General features: G+C 46.4%; 1 protein-coding gene across 2 annotated transcripts in view; it reads right to left on the reverse strand.

The window, feature by feature from the left end:
• Window positions 1–25,378, reverse strand: part of LOC146786154 (deoxyribodipyrimidine photo-lyase-like) — a 41,663-nt gene that overhangs the window by 11,665 nt on the left and 4,620 nt on the right. The window contains exons 2-8 of one of the 2 annotated variants that reach the window (XM_085635674.1): window positions 22,686–23,227; window positions 21,604–21,749; window positions 14,346–14,528; window positions 13,484–13,642; window positions 12,764–12,962; window positions 1,647–1,799; window positions 259–380 (exon numbers count right to left, since the gene is read on the reverse strand). In XM_085635674.1, coding sequence (XP_085491800.1) covers window positions 259–380; window positions 1,647–1,799; window positions 12,764–12,962; window positions 13,484–13,642; window positions 14,346–14,528; window positions 21,604–21,749; window positions 22,686–23,227 — 1,504 coding nt within the window. The remainder of the gene's footprint in view (window positions 1–258; window positions 381–1,646; window positions 1,800–12,763; window positions 12,963–13,483; window positions 13,643–14,345; window positions 14,529–21,603; window positions 21,750–22,685; window positions 23,228–25,378) is intronic. The other variant, XM_085635675.1, reaches the window with a different exon arrangement.

Genomic DNA, 25,378 nt, shown 5'->3' on the forward strand with positions numbered 1-25,378 from the left:
CCAGGGCATCTCAAATATGCACACTCGCTACACGGAATCTAGAACTAGGATGGTGAGCAAAATATTCTGAAAGTGCACCCTACACAAGAGCTCTTGTGAATCTGAGAGACAGTGCAAAATGTTCACGGTTAAAAGAAACCCAAAAATACATTTGAAACCAACTAGACTACAAAGTCCTGATGGAATTGAGGTACTCATGATAGACGTTAGGTTGAAGAGATGGGGTGCGGTGTGACAACTCCATGCATAGTGCGGTACCTGAGCGGCGTTCCAGAGAGGGTCGTGTGTCTTCCCCGCCTCAAACTGTTCCAGTGTGTAGATGTGGGTCCTCTTGTCCTTTGCGTGGTCCTTCAGGGTGTTTCTGGCCCAGTCGTAAGCACCTTGAAGTCAAAAGAGAAAATGAATCCTCTGCAAGAGTCTAGCTAGAGGCCATGCAGAACGTCAATACATTTCTCTTCAAATCGATAGAGATTTTTGATTTTAAAAAGCGTATACCAACTTTCTGGTCATTACAAATAAATAAATGGATTTTAAAAAAACAATATTGCTCTAAGGGCATGCACCTAACTCCGTGCGGCACATTTTATACAAGCAGTGAACATGCAAATGCAAAAGAAATCCACCTATCAGACTTAAATGACTGGGTTGATGAACTATCTCAGGAAAGCGTGTTCGCCACTGCTTTTAAAGTGTATGGGAGATCATGTGACAGTCGATTATAAACACAGCTGCTAAACTAGGCGCCTTAGGAGATGTATTAATTATATTCTATCTATTTTTTACCTGTATTTCCAATATATATATATATATATATATATATATGTTTATTATGCAGTTAATTAAAACCATTACAAAAAAAGTTGGCCTCTTATAAACAATAAAACATAAATTTAAAAGGCTGGTAGCCACTTTCACAAACACCCATTAAAATTGCGGAAAAGATCCCCAACCCCAGCCTTAATGGCCCATAGTCCTGTTTCCTCATTTTTGTTTGCAGCAGTTCGTGAGATAAAAATTACCCCCCTTGTCAGAGTCTTAACTACAAAGTGAGGGCAGGCAAATAGGGTGCAAGTTTAAAATGCATAGTACCGCATCAACATCCGTTAATTTGTGCAAAGACATCCTATGGTTAGCCGGTTGATGCTACCTGTATTTCATTTTACAAATAGTTAAAAGATATTATGCAGCAATGAAAATTACTCAACACTCTTGATTGTTTTGTTATTTTTAAAGCTTCTGTTGTCATGAACATAAAATCTAATAAAACTATATATGTTTAGCAATTATAGTATATGAACAAAACAATAAAATAAAAATGTGTGAATCTGGGCAGAGCACGAGAGTGAAAATAACTGTTATAGCATACAGCGCCAAGAAATAAATACGTTACACAAATCTTTTCCACTTGTATCACCATTTCCCGAACACAGACAAGTGAGTCCAGCAAGGGACTGGTGCTTGGGATTCTGTCCACAGGTGCAGACATGAAGACACTGAGACCACACTACTTCAGTGAGTGGCTATGGCTTTATAGTCTACGCTGACTACACCAAGACCTTATGTCGACATATCCCACAAAACAGTAATGTCCTCATCAGAGTGTCAGACTCACTGTAAGGCCTGCAATTGTTTAAGTGCCCGATTACCTTCCAGCTTGTCGTAGTTCTTCTGGTAGAAACAGAAGTTGTCTGCCAGTTCCCTTCTCACCATGGCCTCCTCAATAAAACCTTCCACTGACTCCTTGTATTTGCTGCGGTACTTACGGACTTCTAAGATGGCGCGCTGCACAGAAACTTGACCTGGGAAAGAAATATTTGTTAAAACAAAAGGAAAAATAAATTTGGAAAACTATTTCTTCAGAAAACAAACCATATACCAACAAATGCAGTGAAATAAGTTCTCTGGACAGAAAGCTGAGGCAGGCAGCAAAATTAGAGCAATCGATTAATGTTCTTTACCCACAGTCACTACATAAGTTCCAACTTCAACCTCGTTTAATATGGTTTCCTTTTTCAGCCCCAGGACTTACCCAATTCATTCACTAATTGTGTGCCACAACAACATGCTGGGAGGAGGCTTAAAAAATTACATATGATTTCTGTGAACAAAGATTTCCTAATATTTCGGCTGATCCTCAGGGCCGGTCGCTCCACACACTGTGCGACTCCCCGTGAGTGTGCCAGGCTCCACCGCTGCTGCCTCGAGTTCGCCGCTGCGCTTGATTCCTTCGCCGGTATTCCGCCCGCATTGTCACCGCTCCCGCTAAGTATTGTATTGTGCTCTGGTCTTGTTTTTTGTATTTAGCCTGTCACTGTGCCATTGTACTGCCCGTTTTTTGTCCTGTGATCCTGCCCCCTCGCCCGTTTTCCCGCTCTCCTCCCCCAGCTCCCCGCCGCTGCTCCCCTGCGGCCCGCCCCCTTTTTCTTCTGTAACCCCATTCGCCGCCCCACTCCCGCCTCCCAGCTGCTCCTCCCTCCCACTTGGCCATTTATGGCGGAGTCCACGCGTACGCGCAGCGGGCGCGCCGATTGTGCGTCGAAGGCGCGCCAAAGGCAAGCCTGTCTACGCCCGTCCGCGCCCAGCGCCAGGACCCCTGGCCCCCGTGGATGCCAGCCCACACGATGGACTTACGACGCCGCCACCCTCAATGCACTCAAACCCGGCCGGAACCCCGCCTGCTACCGAGCCACCCCGAAACATACCCGACCCTTCACCTGCCAAGCCTGCAAGTTCACCTGCCTCCGGATCTGCACCGCACCCGCCAAGCCGACGAGCACCAGCAACAACCATCTCAAGTGCATCCTGCTCAACACCCGCTCTGTCCACAGACACGCCGTCGAACTCTGGAACCTGCTCGACACAACTTCACCAGACGTCGCCTTTCTCATGGAAACCTGGATGAACGCCTCCTCAGCGCCCGACATCGCCATAGCCATCCCAGACGGATACAAGATCACCCGGAAGGACCGCGTATACCAGACCGGAGGAGGCCTCGCCATCGTCCACAAGAACACCATCCGCATCACGACAAACCCCGACGACACTTTCACCGCCGCCGAGCACCTCTACTTCCAGATACACACTGACCAAAAGACCACCCTCAGAGGCACCCTCATCTACTGACCCCCGGGACCACGCACACAATTCAGCGGAGACATCGCAGACTTCATCAGCCCGCATGCCCTCGCCTCCTCAGACTACATCCTCCTAGGGGACCTAAACTTCCACCTGGAGAACAACAATGACAGCAACACCACCGCTCTGCTGGACAACCTCGGACTCAAGCAACTGGTCAACACCCCCACCCACTACACCGGCCACACGCTTGACCCAGTCTTCTCCTCCAGCAAGTACATCTCCTTCAGCCACTCCACCGGACTCCACTGGACTGACCACAGCTGCGTCCACTTCAGCTTCAGGAGAACCACGACCCACCACCACCCGCAACAGGCCCCCCGCAGGAGCTGGAGCAAGATCACCGCCGACCAGCTCACCACCTCCCTCAGACGGAACCCTCCCGCCAGCGCAACGGACCCCGATGTAGCAGCCCGCATCTTCACACAGTGGCTCACCGACTGCGCTGATGACCTTGCACCACTGAAGACCCCTCCCTGCAGACCCGGCAGCAAGAAAGCCTCTTGGTTCACCGACAAACTCAAAAACTCCAAGAAGAACTGCCGCACCCTCGAGAAAGCCTGGCACCATGACCAGACCACAGAAAACATGACTGCCCTCAAGAACGCCACCCGCATACACCACCAGCTGATCCGCACCACCAAAAGGTCAACATTCAAAGAACGACTGGAAAACAACACCCACAACAGCAAGGAGCTCTTCAGCATCGTCAAAGAGCTCTCCAACCCCAGCTCCGGAAATAACGACATCACCCCCTCGCAAGACCTCTGCGACTCACTCGCCTCATTCTTCCACCGCAAGATCGCCGACATACACAACAGCTTTGGCGCACCAACCACGCACCCAACCACCGAACCAACGCCCCCCACCACCACCATCTGCAACTGGACCCCGGTCAGCACCGAAGACACCACCCGCACGATGAACACCATCCACTCCGGATCGCCAACCGACCCCTGCCCCCACCACGTATTCAACAAGGCCGACTCCATCATTGCACCCCAACTCCGGGACATCATCAACGTCTCCTTCACCACCGCCACCTTCCCGGAGAGCTGGAAGCATGCAGAGCTCAGCGCCCTACTGAAGAAACCAACAGCGGACCCCACCGACCTCAAGAACTTCCGCCCCGTCTCGCTCCTCCCTTTTCCTGCCAAAGTCATCGAGAAGACAGTCAACAGACAGCTCGCCGCCTTCCTCGAGACGAACGGTTCCCTCGACCCCTCGCAGTCTGGTTTCCGAGCCAACCACAGCACTGAGACCGCCCTGATCGCAGCCGTTGACATCCGATCCCTGCTCGACAACGGGGAAACAGCGGCCCTCATCCTCCTGGACCTCTCTGCGGCGTTCGACACTGTCTGCCACCGCACCCTAGTACAGCGCCTTAGCAACATCGGCATCCAAGAGAAGGCACTGAAGTGGATCATCTCGTTCCTCGCCGGCAGAACCCAGAGAGTCCGCCTCCCCCCGTTCAGATCCGAGGCCACCGAAGTCATCTGCGGCGCACCACAAGGATCATCACTCAGCCCCACCCTCTTCAACGTCTACACGAGCCCTCTCGCAGCCATCGCACGCCAACACAACCTCAACATCATCTCCTACGCCGACGACACCCAGCTGATACTCTCCCTCACCAACGACCCCGCCACCGCCAGAGCCAGCCTACACGAAGGGATGAAAGACGTCGCTGAGTGGATGAAGAACAGCCGCTTGAAACTGAACTCAGACAAAACGGAAGTCCTCATCCTGGGATCAGCCCCCTCCGCCTGGGACGACTCCTGGTGGCCCCCTGCCCTGGGCACCACTCCCAAGCCAACGGACCACGCACGCAACCTGGGCTTCATCCTGGACTCCTCCCTCTCGATGACCAGACAAATCAACGCCGTCTCTTCATCATGCTTTAACACCCTGCGCATGCTGCGTAAGATCTTCCGATGGATCCCCACCGAAACCAGGAAGACGGTCACCCAGGCACTAGTCACCAGCTGACTGGACTACGGAAACACCCTCTACGCCGGAACCACAGCCAAACTACAGAAAAGACTCCAGCGCATACAGAACGCCTCCGCACGACTCGTCCTGGACATCCCCCGACACAACCACATCTCCGGCCACCTGAGAGACCTGCACTGGCTCCCCGTCAGCAAGAGGATCATGTTCAGACTCCTCACCCATGCACACAAGGCTCTCCACGACCTGGGCGCCAAGTACCTCAACAACCGCCTGACTTTCTACACGCCCACCCGCCAGCTACGATCGACCAGCCTCGCCCTCGCCGCCATACCTTGCATTCACAGAGCCACCGCTGGATGAAGATCCTTCTCCTACCTGGCCGCCAAGACATGGAACTCCCTCCCCATCTGCCTTCGAATGACCCAGGACCATCTCTCCTTCAGAAAGCAACTCAAGACCTGGCTATTCGAGCAGTAGCGGCCCCCACCCCCCAGCTCCGTGAGACCCTACCGGGTGAGTAGCGCGCTATACAAATGTAAGGATTGATTGATTGATTGATCAATTAAGGCAGTTTTGTAAATGTGAAGGAATTTGAAATTGGAGGCTTAAAATTAAATTAGTATCTTCAGATTGATTCATGGGAGCATGAAAGTGCAACAAATAGAATATAGCATGGACGACGAGTGGCCTCAATAGGATTAAGAAAAGCTCCAACCTTTCCAAAAAAATTAAAAAATATATATATTTTCTTTTTTTTTTTTTTAAAAGGCTTATGCCGGGATCGCCGCCTTCTAGTAATAACTCCGTGTGGGTCCCTGGATTCCAATAATCATTTAGTTAGTGTCTCCGGGTTCGAGTAATGTCGAAGTGAGAGTCCACCGAAGTCAGAAGATTAAGAACCACTGGTTTAAGGCACACAAAATTATATCCTTCCGCCTCCAATTTTCTTCCCATTTTTCCATACGTGCTTAACAGGGATGGACACAATTTGTCACACGTGGCGGGATCTGTGATGTGTAGGGAAGTATCAATTGTCTTCTCTGCAAGGGGAGCTGGTGGTAACAGGATGTGGAATTTGGCGTTCATTCACCTTTGTTCTCCAGTCATTTGATCTTTCCATCGAGGGGAGGGCAACGAAAGAAGAACGGGTAATAAGACGACAAGGACTCATTTCTGGGCAAAACGCTATTTTGAATAATATGGAAGTCACTTCTGCAACTAACCCCCCAATTGCACCCATCTTCTCCCTACAAGCTCCGCCGCACACAGTTAAGCTGCAATGTAGTGGGATATTTCCACAGTTGTTCTGGTTCCGTTCACGCCGAAGTTTCTCTAGCTCGAATGTAACTGGAAACTTGATGCCACGTCTTCTGCTTCTTCAATGACATCTATTCACATAGTTTTGGCACTGTAAATGAATCGTGTTTTGTTCAAACATCTCTGGATGACATTAGCATAGAGGGCGCTGCATAGTTATTCATGTAGTGGGTTAGTGCTTAAGTGTTGCGGTGATGTGATGTTTATTTTGCTTTTGCTCTGATTTGCTGCACAAATGATACATTCACTCACACCAGGATGATTTTGCAGAAATTCTTATTTTCTGTGCAAGAATTATGTATAAAGGCCCTAGATTTCGGAGTTGTGCCGGAGGACTTCTTGATCGACTACAGATGCTGTCATTTCTTTTCTGATTTTGCTGCCCACTGAAACTTAGAATAGTTTATGATTTTTACACGCTCTGTATAGCTCTGCACATGGGATCCTTTGTGGTTATGATTCTGCAACGCTTATTTTAAAATTGTGTAATAGAACTCAGATATTTTTGTGGGCCCAAATGAATTGTATTTTGATGTTTTGGGAGGTGCCTTTATACAGGGACTGTTGCCTCGTGATATTAAGGTTGCGAGGAAATGTTTATTTTTTGGTGTGGTTAATCGCCCTCACCGTGTAATATACTCACAAATCCATCTTCGGTCCAGTCAGGCTCATTTGACTTAACCCTGGGAAGCTGTGGCTTCAGGCAGTCAAGTTTTAAAAAAGGAACAAGTACATTTAGAAGTACCAAACAATTAAATAAGAAAAAACCATGACACAGAGGAAATCCAACACTAATTTATAGAAATGTCTTATGTGTATGCTTTTTTAGACAGTGAAACAAAAACAAAAAAAAACACACACAATCCAACAGAGGGTTCCGGTGATGTAAATCATTCAGAAAATTGTAAACCACAGCTTTTCACTCCAAATGCAAACAAGCACTGGTAAGTATCGCTGTTAGTGGAAACTCTGAAAAGTTTTGAAAAACTTTTGTAGAGTTGCGATCTACTACTCCAGCCCATTTTGAATGACCAACTTCGGCAGGGAACAAGTCACAGGGCTAGCAAGAAGCAGCAGGACAGTTACATTTCAGTAAAAGTAGTTCCAATTCCAGATCCAGGCTGTAGGGCAAACCCCTATAGATATCAATGGAGTGGTCCTGATGCAAAGGATATAGGATGCTGAAGAGGATGCTCATCCGGTTGATGGGTGGCTCTTGGGGCCACTCCTCGGTCCGCACACACAGTGGGGAGACTTTTACCACAGAGGTCAATGCTTCTCGAAATCCATGTGAAGTCCAGACAAAAAACAGCAGCCACTGGTCTACGGTCATAGTGAAACCAGTGGGTCCCTTTCAATGAGGCCAGAGTTTGTCTTGGGCGACCAAACTGTACTCGGACAACTCTCCCGGGTCCAGCAAATTTGGGTTCAGCATTTGAGTCTATGGTCTCGGTCTCCCAGGCTGCACTCCAGGTCTCATTGGTGATCAAATGATTGTGGCTACCAACTTACCAAGGAGGATTCTTCAACTTGTATGGCACTGAAGCTGTGACAGGAAGCAGGGTCTGGTGGCTTAGTGGTCTAATGCATCCACTGCAGGGGCCTGTGTTCGACTTCATGGTCACAGGTTCAAATCCCGGTGGGTCCACTCAGCCTCTCATTTTTCCTGAGGTCGATAAAATGAGAACTATTGAGTTGGGTAACAATAAACATCTATTATTCAGCGCCGAGATGCCCCATTAGGAGTGAACGTGCGCTTTACAAATGCACGTTATGTTATATGTAAGTAAGCCAACTGATGCTACAAGTACCCCTCTACTGTCCAGGGCTCAGGAACAACTTTCCTCGAGTCAGGCACCACAGCCACAGACCTCCCTTTGCTAGTCCAAGGATCAGCAGGTGCAGCCCAGCCTTTGGTGCAGCCTCTCTTAGCAGGGCAGTCCTCCTTTGGTCCTCTCTCCCGTGCAGACTTGCTCTGAGGTCTGGCTTCCAGGGTCACCACTTTTATGGCCAAAACGTGCATTCTGGAAATGCAGTGACTACTAGGCAATGGACTAACAACTCTCTTCTCACATGATGACAACTTCCTGCAAAGTGTGGCATCAAGCTAACCCTGGATACAATATTCTTGCCACTTCAAAGATGGAAGAACCCTTCTCTTGGTGTGTTCAGATAGGTAGCCTCTTGTAGATTCTTTCATGGAGGCCATTATCCCCCTGGCTGCTGCTTCGTCCAACTTTGTCATTCTTGGGGATTTCAACTTCCATTTTGACGACCCCAATGACGTAGTAGCAAGGGATTTTTTAAGTTCGCTCAGGGCATTGGACCTACATCTAGTTAATATGGGAGCCACTCATATTAGAGGTCATCAGCTTGATGCGGTTTTTGCCAATTCTGCGAACCTATTGGCTCTCCAGACGCTGGCTCTCCCTTGGACTGATCATCATCTTATTCCGTTTAGCTGGTCGCAGGAGAACCGGAGTGACCCCGCACCTAGACAACATATTGTGGAACGACTCTGGTCGAAGCTCCCGGTGGACAGTTGGGCGGAAGAACTGGCTAAAACCTGTCCTCATCCGGTAGATGACCCCAACATTGCTGATCAGCTCTTGGGCGAATGGCTGACTAATTCTCTGGACCTTCTGATCCCGAATAAAAGGAGACTCGTCAGGGAGAGAAGAACTGGCTCAGCCCCCTGGTATACCCCTGAACTTAGGTGCATCAGAACCTCCTGTAAAAGGCTTGAGCGTGCTTGGAGGAGAGAGCAGACGGAAGAAAGCCGGGCCAATTACAAAAGGGAGCTGAGGAAATATAAAAGCGCACTGAAGGACGCTAAAAAGATTTTCTTTAGTAATAGGATCGAGAGAGCAAGCAATTCTTCTGGAGAATCGTTTAAAATCTTCAAGGAACTCCTGAAAGCCCCAGTTCCTCCAGTACGGCATGATAACCCCAAAGAAAAATGTGAGGAACTGGCTAGTTTCTTCCATTCTAAAATAGAGAAAATCTTATCTTCCTTACCCACTATTCCTCATTGTCATGAACCGGTTACTAGCCGCACATGTCACTCGATTGAGCTAGCATCTTTTGGCCCCTTCTCGGAGGAGGAGGTGACAAAAGCCCTGTTGGAGATGAAGAGTGGCTCCCCGAGTGACCCTGTTCCCATAAAACACCTCAAACTCGTGGCTAACACCTTGTCCACTCCTCTTACTGATCTCCTGAACCTCTCACTCGCTCAGGGCAATGTGCCCCAGAGATGGAAAAAGGCTGTGGTGAAAGCCCTATTGAAAAAACCAGGACTGGATCCATCCAATTTGACCAACTTCAGGCCTATTTCACTTCTGCCTGGTTTTTCTAAAATTGCAGAAAAGTTGGTCAACCGTCAGCTCTCTTACCATCTTGAGTCTAACCACCTGCTAGGAGACTCCCAGACTGGTTTCCGCCCCGGCCATGGAACAGACACTGCCCTGCTGGCAGTAGTGGAGGAGGCAAGGAGCACTCTGGATACAGGAGGGTCAGTGGCAGTGATCCTCTTGGACTGGAGTGCTGCCTTTGACACCGTGAGTCATCAGGTGCTCCTCCAACGTCTGTCAGAGGTAGGTGTCTCAGGGACGGCCCTGAAATGGTTGGAATCTTTTCTTTCTGACCGTTTCTACCAAGTCTGGGAAGGGTCAGAGCAATCTGCCCTTATCCCTCTTCAATGTGGAGTCCCGCAGGGCTCATCATTGAGCCCTACCTTATTTAATATATATATGACTCCACTTGAAAGAGTGGTCGCCCCCTCGGGGGTGAAGATCATCAGCTATGCTGATGATACTCAGCTGGTGGTGGGCCTCACTCAGCTGGCGGAACATCCTGAGGTGTTACACGACTGCCTTGCCGATGTTTTTCGATGGATGTCTATCTCCGCTCTCAAGCTTAATGGAGGTAAAACTGAGCTGATGCTCCTGGGCAACTCCAGCCCCTCCATTATTGCTAGCTGCTGGCCCCGGTCTCTTGGCGACCCACCATCCCCCAAGAAGGAGATCAAGTCCTTGGGAGTATGGTTGGAAGAAGGCCTGTCCTTCAGGACTCATGCCAGGAAGACTGCAGGGGTCTGCTTTGGCTTACTGAGATCAGCCTGAAAGGTGCTACCTCTGCTTCCTGATCCAGCAAGGAAGCTATTGATACGTGGCCTGATTCTATCGAGGCTCGATTATGGGAATGCGTTGTTTCTCGGTGCTCCTGAAGCGACCTTCAAAATCCTCCAACAGGTGCAAAATGCAGCTGCGAGAGTCCTTATGGATGTTTCCAGGAGGCAGTCTGCTGCCCCGGCCCTCAAAGCGCTTCACTGGCTCCCCGTGAAAGAGCGGGTGAGATTTAAAGCGCTATGTACAGCCCACAAAATTCTACATGGCAAAGGCCCCCCCATCCTTGCTAATATGGCCCGTTCTTACAAACCTCCACGTCTGCTACGTTCGGACCAAAAACACCTCTTGCAGTCAGCGAGAGTAAGAAGAGCTCGTTCTGGGGGCAGGCGCTTCTCTGTGCAAGTGGCCTCCCTCTGGAACTCTCTCCCCCTCAAGATTCGCTCAGAGCCTAAGATCCTATCTTTTAGGAAACTTCTTAAGACTCATTTGTTTCCTTAGCAGTGATTAGCTGTGTCTTCCTTCTGATCTTTTGCGCCGGGATGCCCCTGGGTAAGCTGAGCGCATTATAAATTTCATATAAATAAAATAAATAAATAAGTAGCCACCCTAGAGGTGTGGCTACCCGAGGACTAGCTGGTTTAGCCACTGTTACTGCCTTTCTGTCCCAGACGCCAGCCTGTTTACCAGAACAAAAGAGCAGCCGCTCTTGTGTTTTTCCACCATTTGCCCTTCAAAGGCAGTTTCCTCCTTGAAATTCACCTTTTAGGCTCACACCCTTTTGGGCTTTGTGCCAGAAAAGGTACCGCATTTTCCAACTGTAGGCTCCTAATGTGTCCTTTCCTGAATGTCGTTCACTCCTCTCACCAGGAGGGCGGAAGGTAGTTTCATGCCTAAGAATGTAAATGGCCACTAGAAAACAGGGGCAACTTTCTAAAGCAGAGCGGCAACTTTCTAAAATAGCTTTAACTCAAAAGGTACATCGCATTCAACTTGGGCTTCAAGCCAGGTTTAATGTAACGATTCCTTTGATACCTTGAAGTACAGCTGTAGTCGTCCCATTCAGCTGTTAGCACAGCTGAGTTCTGTGTACTTGCCAATGGGGCTACTAGCTTTGCTCCAGTAAAAACGACAATTTGGGGTTTTTACTGTTAGAATATATAAAAACACATGCCCTACTGTTAAACATAGAGCACCCTGCCTTAGGGCTCAACAAGCCTAACTTAGGAGCGATATATACGCGTTTTCCTTTGTCAGACTTGCAGTGACACAATACGCGATGCAGCCCACGACAGACACTTTACCTTGCAGGCTCTGGGTATCCCTGGTACCATATACTAGGAAACGAGGAGGAAGAGCTCATCGAGCACAGGGTTTTCACTAATCACAGGCTCTTCTGTATACTCCAAATGTAAAAAGACCGTAGTTCACACATTTGACCAAGAGAAGGTGTCGGTCACATTTATGTAAAGTTAGGAAAGGGTTTAAGCTTTCCACAGTGATGCTAGAGCAGTCAGTAAATTTTAAGCATTGTCATGTTGATAGTATTGCTACAAGTTCTACTGCATGTGGCGTGACAAGTTATGTGCGCAGTGACCCACAACGTTGGGGGGTACCGCTCCAATACCCATGGTGGTTAAGGAAATTCCATCAACATAGCATTGGCTGAATTTCTGCCAGAGGCCTTCCACCAAAAATGCATCTCCTGTAGCTGTAGCAGACAGCCACTTTATGGAGAACCCTCTGACATCATGGCAGATAATTTAAAATGTCTGAAGCAGTGAGGCGGAGACACATCATACTGGTGGACAAACATTTTGTTAGCAAAATTCTAAATCAGATTTCCAGAGCAAGATCACTATTAGTTGTTGGTGGTGCCCCCAATAGACATACATATTGTACCAGATATTTGCTTCAATTTAGTGTTCCTCATAAACCATTATCAAATATATCCCAGGGCAGAGAGGCGAAGGTTAGTTACCCCACTTATTTTTGGCCTCATCACGGCTGGAAGGACGCTGGGCCTGATCTGAGCGAGTCATAGGAAGAGGGAATCTATGGGAAGATGGTGTTGGTACAGAAAGAACTCCGATGCTGCAAGCGTTGGCCATCACCCTTCCAAGGAATCCAGGGTCTGGATGCTCAGCACACTATATTTCATTCCACATATCAACAATCACCAGAATATAGTGCTACCTTATAACAAATGAAACGTTAAATATCTGAACACTCACCAAAGTGAAACCATGGGGACAGGTTGCTCAGCGCGGTTTTGTTCGGATTATTCCGGTCAGTGCCAAAGAATTTCAGACGCTCAGCTATGAAGGACTGGAGCACGGCCATTCCCGCCTTTGTGCCTGGCTTGGCCCAGTCTACTTCCCCCACAGTCCTGTCCACTTGAAGGCTGGCACTGCACGCGTCCCAGTCGATTGGCTGATTGGATCCGACGCAAAATAAAAAATACTTATTGGCATAATCAATTCACAGCGGGACAGTCCTTAACCCCCCTTTTCCACTGGTTTACCAAACTGAAATTTTGAGATACAGTGCAAGCGGCTCAAGATGCACTTGAAGATTATTTACTTCTGCGACATTCACAGGTACGTATTGACAGCGTACCATAGGCTTGTATGGTTTGCCTCAGGAACTTAGTAGCACAACCATTGAACCCCATTTTTAAAGCCATTTACCCCAGGCTTCCTTTATACTCCCAAATGCGCCGCTGATTATGAGACCATAAAAACCCACAGCCCTTTGACCCTCACTCTAAGACAAAAAGGAATCAATAACCTTGAAATGACTCCAGGAGGTTTACCCAAAAACTCTAAAGTTTCAGATTAATCGTGATCCAGCTGCCTTAATTGTCGACAGGAGACCAGGGGAAACCTTAAGTCTACGCTGAAGCTAGGTGAACATCATATGCCTCAAGCCCTGATGACCCGCTCACTCATTACCTCTGCCTGAAACTTGCTTTCGTAGGGATGAACAATCACCGGGGGGAACTCCGTCAGAAATTCTGGGACTTTATCGTGGATCTTGTTCCTAATCGTTCGAGCTCCATACTCTTGCTTGACTGACGCCAACCAGCACGGAACGACGTTGTGGGCATCAACCTGGAAACAAACAAAATAAATGTAGCAGGGGACTGGGTGAGGTGGTGGCAGTGAGAAAGTCACATGTAGTTTTAAATGCAGCATGCGGAGGCCAACTGCACATACCTTTGGGACAGCAGGTGCTATTCGTTTCTGGATTTACAGAAAAGAAGCCAAGAATTGCTAGCATCCAAACCAGAATACCAGGGGGAAATAGTTATGAATAATTTATATTTAGGCCAAGCTAGTACAATTAAATGCAGCTCAGTAACAGATACATGCGTCAATGACTGAACCAGTGGGCACTGGAGAAACTATTAATGTTATGGTCATTAATTTCAGGAACTAAAAAATAAACTCCAGTGGGTGAAACCAATTAATATTGTCAGTGCTCCTTTAACTGTGCTTATCTATAGTCCTGCTCAATGGTCTATTTATAGCCCTTTGATGACAATTTACAATAAAGGGACTTCTAAACAGGTTACACAAACAAAAAGGGGGACTTACTCGCTTAGAAAGGACCACACAGAAGAAGCGTGAATACCAATGGACAAGCGCACTTTAAAAGACTCCAAGGCCTGGCATGGTGCTTGCTGATGACACAGTAGACTGGAAATTTTACTTGTACAGAACCCTAATTTTGCAAAGTTTCTTTCAGGTTTGTGAAAGTGTTGGAAAAGAACACTTTTATGTCACTACATAAAGTGCACACGCAAGATTTTACCTGCACGAAAGGTACGTCCTCTGGCAAGCGTTCTTTCACATCCTCCACCCATTGCATTGGCACGCGCAGCGGGGCGAAGTCGGTCACCACACCCCCAATGCTGTGCTTCTTCACAAATTCTGGGAGCACATCCTTGGCAAAGCCGATCAGCAGGTGGAAAGAGATCTTCAATCTCTTGCACTCCTAACGAGGAGAGCAAGTATAGCATGAGCCAAGAGAAGCAAGCATAGCATGAGCCAAGAGAAGCAAGTATAGCATGAGCCAAGAGAAGCAAGCATAGCATGAGCCAAGAGAAGCAAGCATAGCATGAGCCAAGAGAAGCGAGCATAGCATGAGCCAAGAGAAGAGAGCATAGCATGAGCCAAGAGATGCAAGCATAGCATGAGCCAAGAGATGCAAGCATAGCATGAGCCAAGAGAAGCAAGCATAGCATGAGCCAAGAGAAGCAAGCATAGCATGAGCCAAGAGAAGCAAGCATAGCATGAGCCAAGAGAAGCAAGCATAGCATGAGCCAAGAGAAGCAAGCATAGCATGAGCCAAGAGAAGCAAGCATAGCATGAGCCAAGAGAAGCAAGCATAGCATGAGCCAAGAGAAGCAAGCATAGCATGAGCCAAGAGAAGCAAGCATAGCATGAGCCAAGAGAAGCAAGCATAGCATGAGCCAAGAGAAGCAAGTATAGCATGAGCCAAGAGAAGCAAGTATAGCATGAGCCAAAAGAGTGACCATGGCCCAAAAGACAAAGCCTTTGACACGTCTGCAGGAATTTTTCAGTTAATGGAAGCCCATAACAACTACAGCCACTTAACTACAAAATGATGCAGAAATACATTGTTTCTCAACCAATGATGATGAAAAAATGCTGTTATGTAAACATTCACCCCTGGCTTCTCATGGTCACACAGCTAACCTGGTTTTCTCGTACCGACTCCTGCACACGCATGTCTTCACAATTGTACACCCTAAAGAATTCCTTCAATGCTGAGCACTACATGTTACATACATTTTCACCAACACGTCCTCTCTAGGGGTGCTCCCATGTCGTAGTGTCCTGGCCTCCATTGTTACCCAGTCTAAATATTTACTCCCTTACCATCCCTGAGATGTCTGCCCTGATTCCATGGTCTTTTGAAATGTTGTATTCTACCCAGAGCAGTCACATTTTCTGTATTTTCACACTTAGTACATGGCAACAAAAGGCAGGCCTTTCCTCCCAAACAAGTATATGCCACTCCCAGGGGAAGTGGTCCCAGATTATGAGCCCCATATTGGGGTCCGTGTGACACAATGAGACCTCCGGTGGACCATATGCCACAGAGAAAGGTTGATCACAACAGAGACTGATACCTCCAAGGTTGCCCCCGATCAACTTTAATTACCTTCAAATAAAAGTTTTTACAGAAAAATACATGTGAACACTTGCAGTTCCCCCAAACTTCTTTCCCACTCTTTCAGTGGAAGAGGCCAGAGATATGCTGCCCCAATCCTGGCCCATTGACAGATGCTGCCTAGTTGTACGCCACCCTGATTCTTTAATCTCTCACACACCCGTTCTTCAGTTTTTGTGTCAGAGGAACTTGCCTCAGATTGTACCTGCAGAATCAAACATGCCTTTGTCAGCAACATTGGGTGGCTCAGGGTGGGATTCTGTTTCATACAGGTGGTCACTGCCAAAGCTGTAATATTGTCCATGTGCCCATCATTATCTCTTGTTCCTCAGTAAAGTAGCCCAGTCCCATCTGCTCTTCTATCAGGCAGGCTTCAATAATCATATAAAGCTGCACTAACAAGAAGCGCCTTTGCAATCCTAATTAACAAGTTTTGTGCACATAACTATATGGCTCTTGTTTATTTAATTCAGTAGATTTTTTTGTTTTTATTTGCCTGCCATTTGCATGCTAGTTATGAGAAATCGGTATTCAGCTCAGTTTTAAGCACGGCAGGAGCCTGCACCCATTTTTTTCAGTTATTGATGGCTTGTTTTTCTAGTAAGAACACCAACATTTTTAAACAAGCATCATCAAACCCAAGAGGTCTCACCTATGTGAGAGCTAATGGCTTTGCCAATGTCTTTTAGCCTTTTGTACACCAGCATGGCTGCTGTTCAACATGCCTACAGTTATTGGTGTAAAGGAGAGTGGCACAGAGGAGAATGGCATGGTGTGACATACAGTGGAGTGGCGTCAAGTGGCATATAGTGGGGTGGCAAAGAGTGGGCTGGCTTACAAGTCGGTGAAATAGAGGGACTAATGTGGCGTAAAGTAGAGTGGCGTAGAATGAAAAAGTGGAATAGAGTGCTGTGGAGTGCTTTAGAATGGAGTGGTGTGTAGTGGCGCAGAATGGAGCGGCGAACAGTAGAGTGGCGTACAACAGTACAGTTGTGTGTGTAAATAACTCACGGTCCAATAGAGATGGCAGAAAAGGTGAAAGCAACATAAATAAGAAGCTGTATGCCTGTTTTAAAAGTAGGAAAGCACATTGTACGTTCAGCAATAACACCAAAAATGTTACAAAACAATGGTGCAGTGCAAAAAGACAAGGAAGAACACATGTACTTGGCCCATGCTCCAGGGAAGAGCTAACACAAGAAAGGAAGGAAATCCTATGGGAGCTAAGTAATTGAAAGATTGCAAATGAGAGTGACAACGAAAACAACTAACGGTATGCTGTGGACCAGTTGTAAGCCCACTGAAATGTAATCAATAACTCTCGCCTACACAGCACACACGATATGTAGGTGAGACCTAAAAAGACATTGCAAATGCGGGGTGGTGGGCTTTGGAAGGGCTCTCTGAATAAAATTCCTATGCTGAGCAGTAAAGAATGATATTTTGAAATTTACAGCAGTCGGTTCTGGAAATAAAGTAAACAAGCATTGGCATAGCCAATAGGTCTCGCTTTTGGGACCTTATAAATATTTAGTTATGCAGCACAATATACTTGGTGCAATAACATCAACTGTTGCATGGCTAAAAATGTATAAGGTCCCAAAGGAGAGACCTTTTGGCTATGCCAATGCTTGTGTCTCTTAAGTCTGTAGATCTCATGATAACAGCAGGATCTTCTCCGGCACCCGTATCTACCATTTACCACTGCTTTTACATAACTGGTAAAACTCACGATACACCACTAGTGGATGGAAATCACAGACCCCTATAAAGATGGTGCCCGGAATAAGCCAGCACTACTATGCCACATGTATAGAAGAAAGCACTATATAAATGCTGATTGCGTAAAATGTCTCCTGAGCCAAGAGCCACTCCACTGGATCAACGGATTGACATTAAGCGCATGTGCATCATGCACATTAACTGAGTTCATATGAAAACAAAAATCATTACTATTCTAATAACACTGTCGGTGATTGCCGGCAGTAGGTACTTGGACTCCAGTGGAGGCCTTGAGATGTATTACGTAAAATCACAAATGAGTTATTCATCCTTTTATCAAAAACAGCAGTATCGCTGCTTGTGTCAATATCCGGGGAGTCCATCAGGCTCTAACAGATATTAAACAAGCATTGGCATAGCCAATAGGTCTCGCTTTTGGGACCTTATAAGTGTTTAGCCATGCAACAGTTGCATAACTAAATACTTATAAGGTCCCAAAAGCGAGACCTATTGGCTATGCCAATGCTTGTTACACCTTTCAATAGTAATTTTTTTAATGATAACCTAGTCACAACATTTCAAAGGTACACCTTAAGGGAAAGTGCAATTGTGTATTCTTAACTTTTATGGCACACCATTTTGAAATTGACAGTGTTCTTACCATATTTAATGCCCATTTGGTATGCTGGTGAACCCCTCGGAGGCAAAGGTCTACTGCTCTTGCCTAAACATTAACTGGAGCCCTGGAGCGACTTGCAGCTGACTCACCCTGCCGGCCAAACTAGCACTGACTGGTGCAACCATCTAAGTGGAGGATGGCAAGTCCCCTGAACTAATTCCCAGGCTCATATGCGGAACTGGTGGCGAAAGGCAAAGAGGAAGAAAGACAAAATAAAAAAAAACAAGCATTGGCCGCGCGCGCGTCCAAAGTTACAAAAAAAAACACAAAAAAAGCGAGGTAGGCTGCCGGCAGCAGGGGGAGGAGCGCGCGCGCCTCGCGGGCAGCAGGCAGAGAGGAGGGGGGCTGCGCGATTCCCTTACGAAAGCGATACTTGCTACCATATGGTGGCGCTCGCTCCCGCAAGGCAATCGCCACACGTGCACGCGTTGCCATTGAAGGCAATGGAACGCGTGCACGTTTTAGCCTGGAAAAGGCAATCGATGGCTACAGGTCTCTTTCCTATGCAGCGCATGCGCGCTGCGTAGGCGAGACCTAAAAAAGGGTCTTCTCCATCCGCTCCCAGATGTATGCCCAACACCATGGTGCCTCATTCTTATTTTACTTCCTAGAAGCCCCACCCTGTATACCAGCACCTTGGCAACTCCTTCAAGGGACTCAGGTTATTTGCCATCACATTCCATTTTGCAATTTTCCTGCACACTAAAAGAGGTCCCAACATGTCACTGAGCCCAGCAAGGTGCTAAACACAGGACACTGGCAGAAGGCCTCACTCTGAGGAGAGGACTATAACCTTTACATTACCTTTATCATAACTATTACTTCTACCCTAACCCAAATGAACCTAACAACAGCCCTCATCCTAACCCTGAAGTTAGCCTCTCCCTAATTGGTAACACTAAAATATGGCAAGAAAAACTAGCAATCCAATGGGAAACATTAACCCACATTGGAAAAGAAAAGACTTGCATATTCCGAAAACTCCCATAATTCACTGCAACGGAAATGTATACACTGAAAGACAAGAATACATTTGGGGGTGGAAAACGAATATACTGAAACATCTAAAAATACTTCTGGAATGGTTTCAGCTAGAAGAGACTAGAATAGTCTCCTGCCAGTTGCCCCTTTGTAAAAATACATGTAATGTCTATTTCTGACATGGTCAACAAGTGCTGTTAATGATTGACGACAATAATTTAATTATTAATGAGTCTCCCTGCCCCATATCTGATGCCTCCGCAGGAGTGAAATGACGTAGTTAATGACAGGTACAAGCTGGCCGTTATAAAAGCATAGAAATAAGAGCAGGATATTAATTCCTCCAGCCTACAAGCACCTACAACAGCACAGCGTGTCAAGTCCCGTCCACACGGGTCCAGGGTAACCCTAGAGTCTGTTGATGTCCCTCGGGCTGCAGGGACAGACGGAGGACACTAGCACGGTGATGTCTCACTCTAATTATCACATTATGTCCTCCAGTAACATAGCTCAGTGGGTTCAGCTCTTACATAACGATCTCTGGACAACCTGCTGGTCACAAGCGCACATGCTGGAAGGCATGAATCAACTCTTAGCCCTTCCCTCTAGATGTAAAAATTTAATTTAGATTAATGTAATTTTCCCCAAAAGCAAATAAGGTGAACTCCCTTTGCAACGAATTGCCAAACACCACACTCCCACATTTCACCCCGCAAAATTTGCATTGATTGCATGGCAAAAAACATTGCTTTATTATAAAAGAATCAAATCATGTAAATAGGATAAAGATAAATACAGGACCAAGGCGAGCTAGGCCATAGAAAAATAACCGATTTGTTAAACATATTGTTTGTGGGGGAAAAAGCACTACTAGAGAAAGCCCAACCCCAATAATTTATTAGGTAATGAACCCACCACTTCTTCCTGCGACATGACAGAAGCTATCCATCCCAATTATGGCTGCCTTTGAGCTAAGTCTTCCTTGACAGCTCGGTGTTCGAACTGTTGGAAAGCCTGTGCGCGTTCAGCGGCCATCTTGAAGGTAACATAGGAAAGTCGCTTTCTCAAACAACAAAACAGTCCGACTGAAGTGCGAGTAATGATAGCAGCACAAAAGACGGCTAAGAGCTTCTATCCACATGGGTTATACTGATTTTACTTTACCATGCTCTGCTTTAGACGCTTTTCATTTACATCAGGGCCAGTACCGTCTTCGTCCTGCTTATTTCGATGACCATGTTTCCTTTCTCATCAGACACCGCATGCGCAATAAACCACTGCCATCTTGCAGCGGGAGGCTGGACGTCTGTTGAAAGCACTAGACATACAATAACGCCCCCGCATATAGGGAATAGGAGACTAGAAACATGCATTCTCAGGAACACATCCGGAACTATAACATTAGATTTACCAGCAGGAAGGGGGCTATCAAATATGAATATGCTTGTACTTGCAAGGAAGCACAGCAAATAAAAAAACAAGACAAGCCCAGCTTTGAAAGTGGTGCGCGCGCGAGTGATAGTGAAAGCAGCGCGTTTGCACATATGTTTGCAATTAACACGAGACGGGGAGGGGCGGAGGAGCGTTGAGAAAGCAATCAAGTGAGAGGAAAGCCAGATGGCGCCTGATCGGGTGCTGAAAGCTGGCGGCTGCGCGCGTAACCATAAGCGCTAGGCCACCCAAAGCTTGTGGTAGCACTTTGAAAAGCCCCTAACTAAATGTCTCGCAGAGCAGCGCATGCGCTGGCTCAGGCGAGACCTAAAAACTACTCCTAATTTTATAGCTGTACTGAATACATTCAATTACATGTTTACACTCATGTAATTATTCAAATTACACATAGTTAAGATAGTATAGATAAAACGTGTAAGACAGTAACCTACATAAGCATATTCTATATGTATTCCTTTAAATAAAGTTTTTATTCCTGAGGCTCTCGCCTTGTTGTTGCTGCTGTTCCAAAATGGCAATAAAAAAATTAAAAGTTTTTAACCAAAATAAAAAAGCATATTAGATGATCCCAAATATTGAAACTAAATCTAAAGAATAGAGTGTAATTAACAAATCATGTAAGGATTGAGCTGTGAGGTAGTCCTGGATGGTAACCAGGGCTGAAGAAAGCACATTACAGATCCCCACCATCACTCAGTGCAACCTTCATCAGCTGTCTGCGTCAAGAGCATCTACTGGTGAACGTCACGAAATAGAGTCGTCCACTGTAATCTATGTACAAGGAAAGTAGCCAAGCCTCTTGCACCACTGGCATTGAAGCCCAGCTTCACCACACAAAGCAGCGAGAATTTCTATTTCCAGTGGGTGACTTTGGAGCCACACTGGCTTCCAACTGCTTGAAACACTGACTCACACAAGAAGACCAATGTTCTGTGCATCTCAAAAAGTTAAAGTTTAAACATCCGCTTTTCCAGAAAACAGCACCACTCCCCTCTTTAAACTCTCTTTCCCTCCCGGGCTCAGACTGGCAGCACTCACCTCATCAACTTCCTTCAGTCCTTTCAGCATAAAACCAAAGTGTCGAATGGTGGCTTCCAGGAACTTGGGGACGAGACAGAAGCAGACGTGGAGAGGGAGCTTCTCTTTCAGAGCCAGGCGCTGCGCATACAGGAAAGCCCAATTATCTGAAAAAATAAATAAAAAAATGGGTAGAAAAGAAAGCGAGAAATCAGCAGAGCCAAGAAAAAGAGAATGAATAGATTCTAACACGGTAGGAATTAGGAGAACAATTGTACAATGTAGGATCCTTAAAGGTGTTAACTATGTACTATCAGCTTGAAAAGAGCAGGCTAGGAAGCGGGGGGATTGAAGGGGCTGGGGTTTCTTACATCCTACAAACTACTAGGTCTCTAAGATAAGTAGGGCTATAATGTTAAAAACAGCAGACGCTACTTGAAGATGCCGCGGAGGCTGCATATGATGACACATATTCACTTAGGGTACATGTGATTGTGAATCATACTTTACACTGTTCTCACACAAGCATAGCTAAGTGCAGAGTCCATCCACCCTGTTCCGAGCATCCTTCGGAGGTTCATCTACCCCTCCTCGGCTACATTTGACCACTCTCGCCGCCAAACATATGCAGGGTCCTGGGTCACCTGTGACCGAAGAAGGGATGGAAGCTCCGACTTGCACCCATTGGTGAAAGCCTTGAACGCTCCAGCCTGCAACCAACAGTGAAAGGATAAAGTACTGAAGACCACACTAGTGGTTGAGGCATGTTATTCAATGTTTGATAGGTACAAAACATTGATCTACAAAAAAGTAGGCCACCGCGAAACTTAAATTACGCTGGCATCATTTGTGCAATTTGGGGAAATTTTGTGTTATGCAAAATTATTACACCTCTTTGCACAATTAAGCACCATTCACTGTAAAACTTAATCATGAATGGTGGAATTAGAGGTAAAGATTTACTGCCGGGCCTAGTCTGCACAAACTCACAGGAGCAGCTGTGATGTCAAGGTGCCTGGAATGCAGACACAACCCTCACAAGCCCCTGTGAAATGTGGTAATGCATCCTACACGAGAAATGGTAAAGCATGCAGTGCTCCCACCTTCCACCCGCTGGTCGCGGGACATCCAGTAGACAATCCCGCAAGAGTCCTCTTTGAGAGAGTTATTTTCACTGGAGACCAGGCGAACTCTCTTCTTGTTGAATTTGAACTCCATCACTGAAGATGCAGCTTTCAACCTAGAGTTCTTCACAGCCTCCACAAGGTCTCCACTTTCAGCCACACTTTTCTCTTCTAGTTTCTGCTTTTTTGCACCAAGATCAGAGGGCTCCCCACTGTCTGTCTTAGATGTCTTCCCAGTGTCTTTCCCCCCCACTTTATGCTTGGCTGGCTTGATCTGAGAGGATGTGCTTGTCGACTTTGGTTTTGATATACTTTTCTGAGGCTTTGAGGACTTTTCGCTCGGCGCTTTGTTCCCGTCAGTTGTCGGTTTCTTTTCCTTTTGAGACATGTTTGAGTCTTGCTTGGTGTGCAGGCAGCGTATAAGAGTTAGGATGCTTTCTGAAAATAATTCACTGCTCCTTCTGTGGCGATGAAGTATCCTGGAATGGTTCAAGATTGGAATCCAGGGACTTAACGTGCTGCTAGAAAACCACACAGAATAAGGAATAGTTAAACTACATATAAACAAATTAAATGAAATACACAAAAAAGGTAGTAACGTAGCTGAACAAACACATGCAACAACATTTTATGACTATAGGAAGGTCAGGATTAGAAACCAGGCCCCATGTACTCTCAAACCATGGGATTAGTGGTCACGTTCCCTTGTTCATCCGCTTCTAATCGATGCAGGAAAACTATGGAGGCAAATGTTCTAAGTGTGAACAACGCACAGCATTGAAAGTTGGTCTGTTTTCAAAAGCTGAAGGAATGGAGGCATATGGAGATATTGAGTTTCCAGATTAGACAGATTAGTGAATGAAAGGATGGAGGCGAAAGGGAGTGTATCCCAGGATTAGACCCCAAATATGCTGGTTTCACCGTCAACAGCGCATGAGTAATGAAGGTGTTGTAATCTGAAGTTGTTGGTAATCTGCGCAAAAGGTAAATTTAGGAAGTAAAAGGTCTACACACTTCTCCACACCAAACAGAAAGCATGTAGGAACCTATTGTAAAAGGCGAGCTGCCAGCTGAGAATAAAAGCCTTGAGGAACACTGTCCGTTGCAAGTCTTGGGTGTGATTTCACGCCTCACCTGGGAAGCGGTGGAGGCGGGTTCTTCTGAGGATTTCTTTAAGAATCTAATGGTAGCAAACTGATTCAGTTACTTGGATCTGCTTCAACACTCCAATCAATCTGCGCTAGGTTTCTATGGGCACAGGGGAAGCCTCGTAGAGCTAAGCGCTTAATGGTCCTCCCCCGCGAGAAAGGCGGCTGGGCTGTACTGGATTTTACCTTATATTATCACGTGTGCATACTGCAAAATATGAACATATTATTAACAAGGGGACTAGTCTCTTAACACAGCCGAGTCTCCCTCTATATATCGGATGTTATTGGGCAGCAATGCCAAAAATCGCTTGTTTGTGAGGTTGGAGCCTATTTATTATAAAAAAACTAGGTTTAAGGTTTTTTTTTTTTAAATTTATTTATTGGTTTTAATTAAAGCCATACATACATGATTGGACAACATTTCTGAGATGGTCAACAAATCAATGGACAGCTGTTAGTACTTGATGTGTACAATACCCTCTCCTCCCGGCCCACTTGCTTATTCATCTCCATTTCAACTGTAGGCGATACACAGAGATTCCCTCGATACACATTCCAATGCGACCACTTTCTATCCCACTTCTTGGGGCATCCCCGAGCCCCAAAGACTGCAATCTCTGCTAGCATGCATCTGTCCATCTCGTTAGCCCACAAGGCAATACGTGGTGGGTGCACTCCCCCCCAGCCTCGGGCCAGTTCTCGCTTCACCAATGTGTATCCCAGTGTAGCAAAGTGCTGTTCGGTTTAGGTTTAAGGTTTTAAACGCCACCTATAAGGTGTGGAAAGCTGTGCGAAAACGCTATCAATTTAAAAGGGTCTTCCATTATACTCCGTTTTCAGCAACAGGGTTACTGCCATCTATATTTTGGGATAGGACCATTGAAAGATGGCGGATTAAAGGCATCCTATGTATTGGAGATCTATATGCTAATGGGACCTTAATGTCTTTTTAGATGCTAGCTGAGAAATATTACCTCCCTAGATCTGAATTTTTAAAATACCTACAAATTTGCGACTATTTATGCAAAAGCTGATGGAGGATTGAGTTGAATCCTCTAGTTGAGGCGGTGCGGAAGAATGCACGTATGGGCATCTTATATAACTTACCGTTAGACACTCAAGGCGATGATTTGGAGATGCATAACATTAAGTGGGACAATCAGTTAGGGTGCCAAGGTATTTGTGTGGAAAACTCCATTGATCTGGCTGGGAGGCAATTGGTGTGTGCTAATCTTCGCTCCCAGCATTATAAGACTGTGTTTAACCTTTACTACACTCCAGTTAGGATGTTAAAATGGGGAGGGGTAAACGATGGGAGGTGTTTTCAATGTGGAACTGAGGATGCAGACATTGTGCATATTTATTTTTACTTGTAGGCACCTAAGTAACTTTTTGGAGCACTTAGAGAAATTCTTAGCGGAAATTATGGCGGGGTGCAATACCACGGTCTGCTTCCCATCTGTTGTTGGGGGTGGCAGAGAATGAAAGGTGTGATCAGTTGGCATACAAATTCCGATACTT

Source organism: Triturus cristatus, chromosome 11 (genome assembly GCF_964204655.1).
Source record: "Triturus cristatus chromosome 11, aTriCri1.1, whole genome shotgun sequence".
Lineage (NCBI taxonomy): Eukaryota > Metazoa > Chordata > Amphibia > Caudata > Salamandridae > Triturus > Triturus cristatus.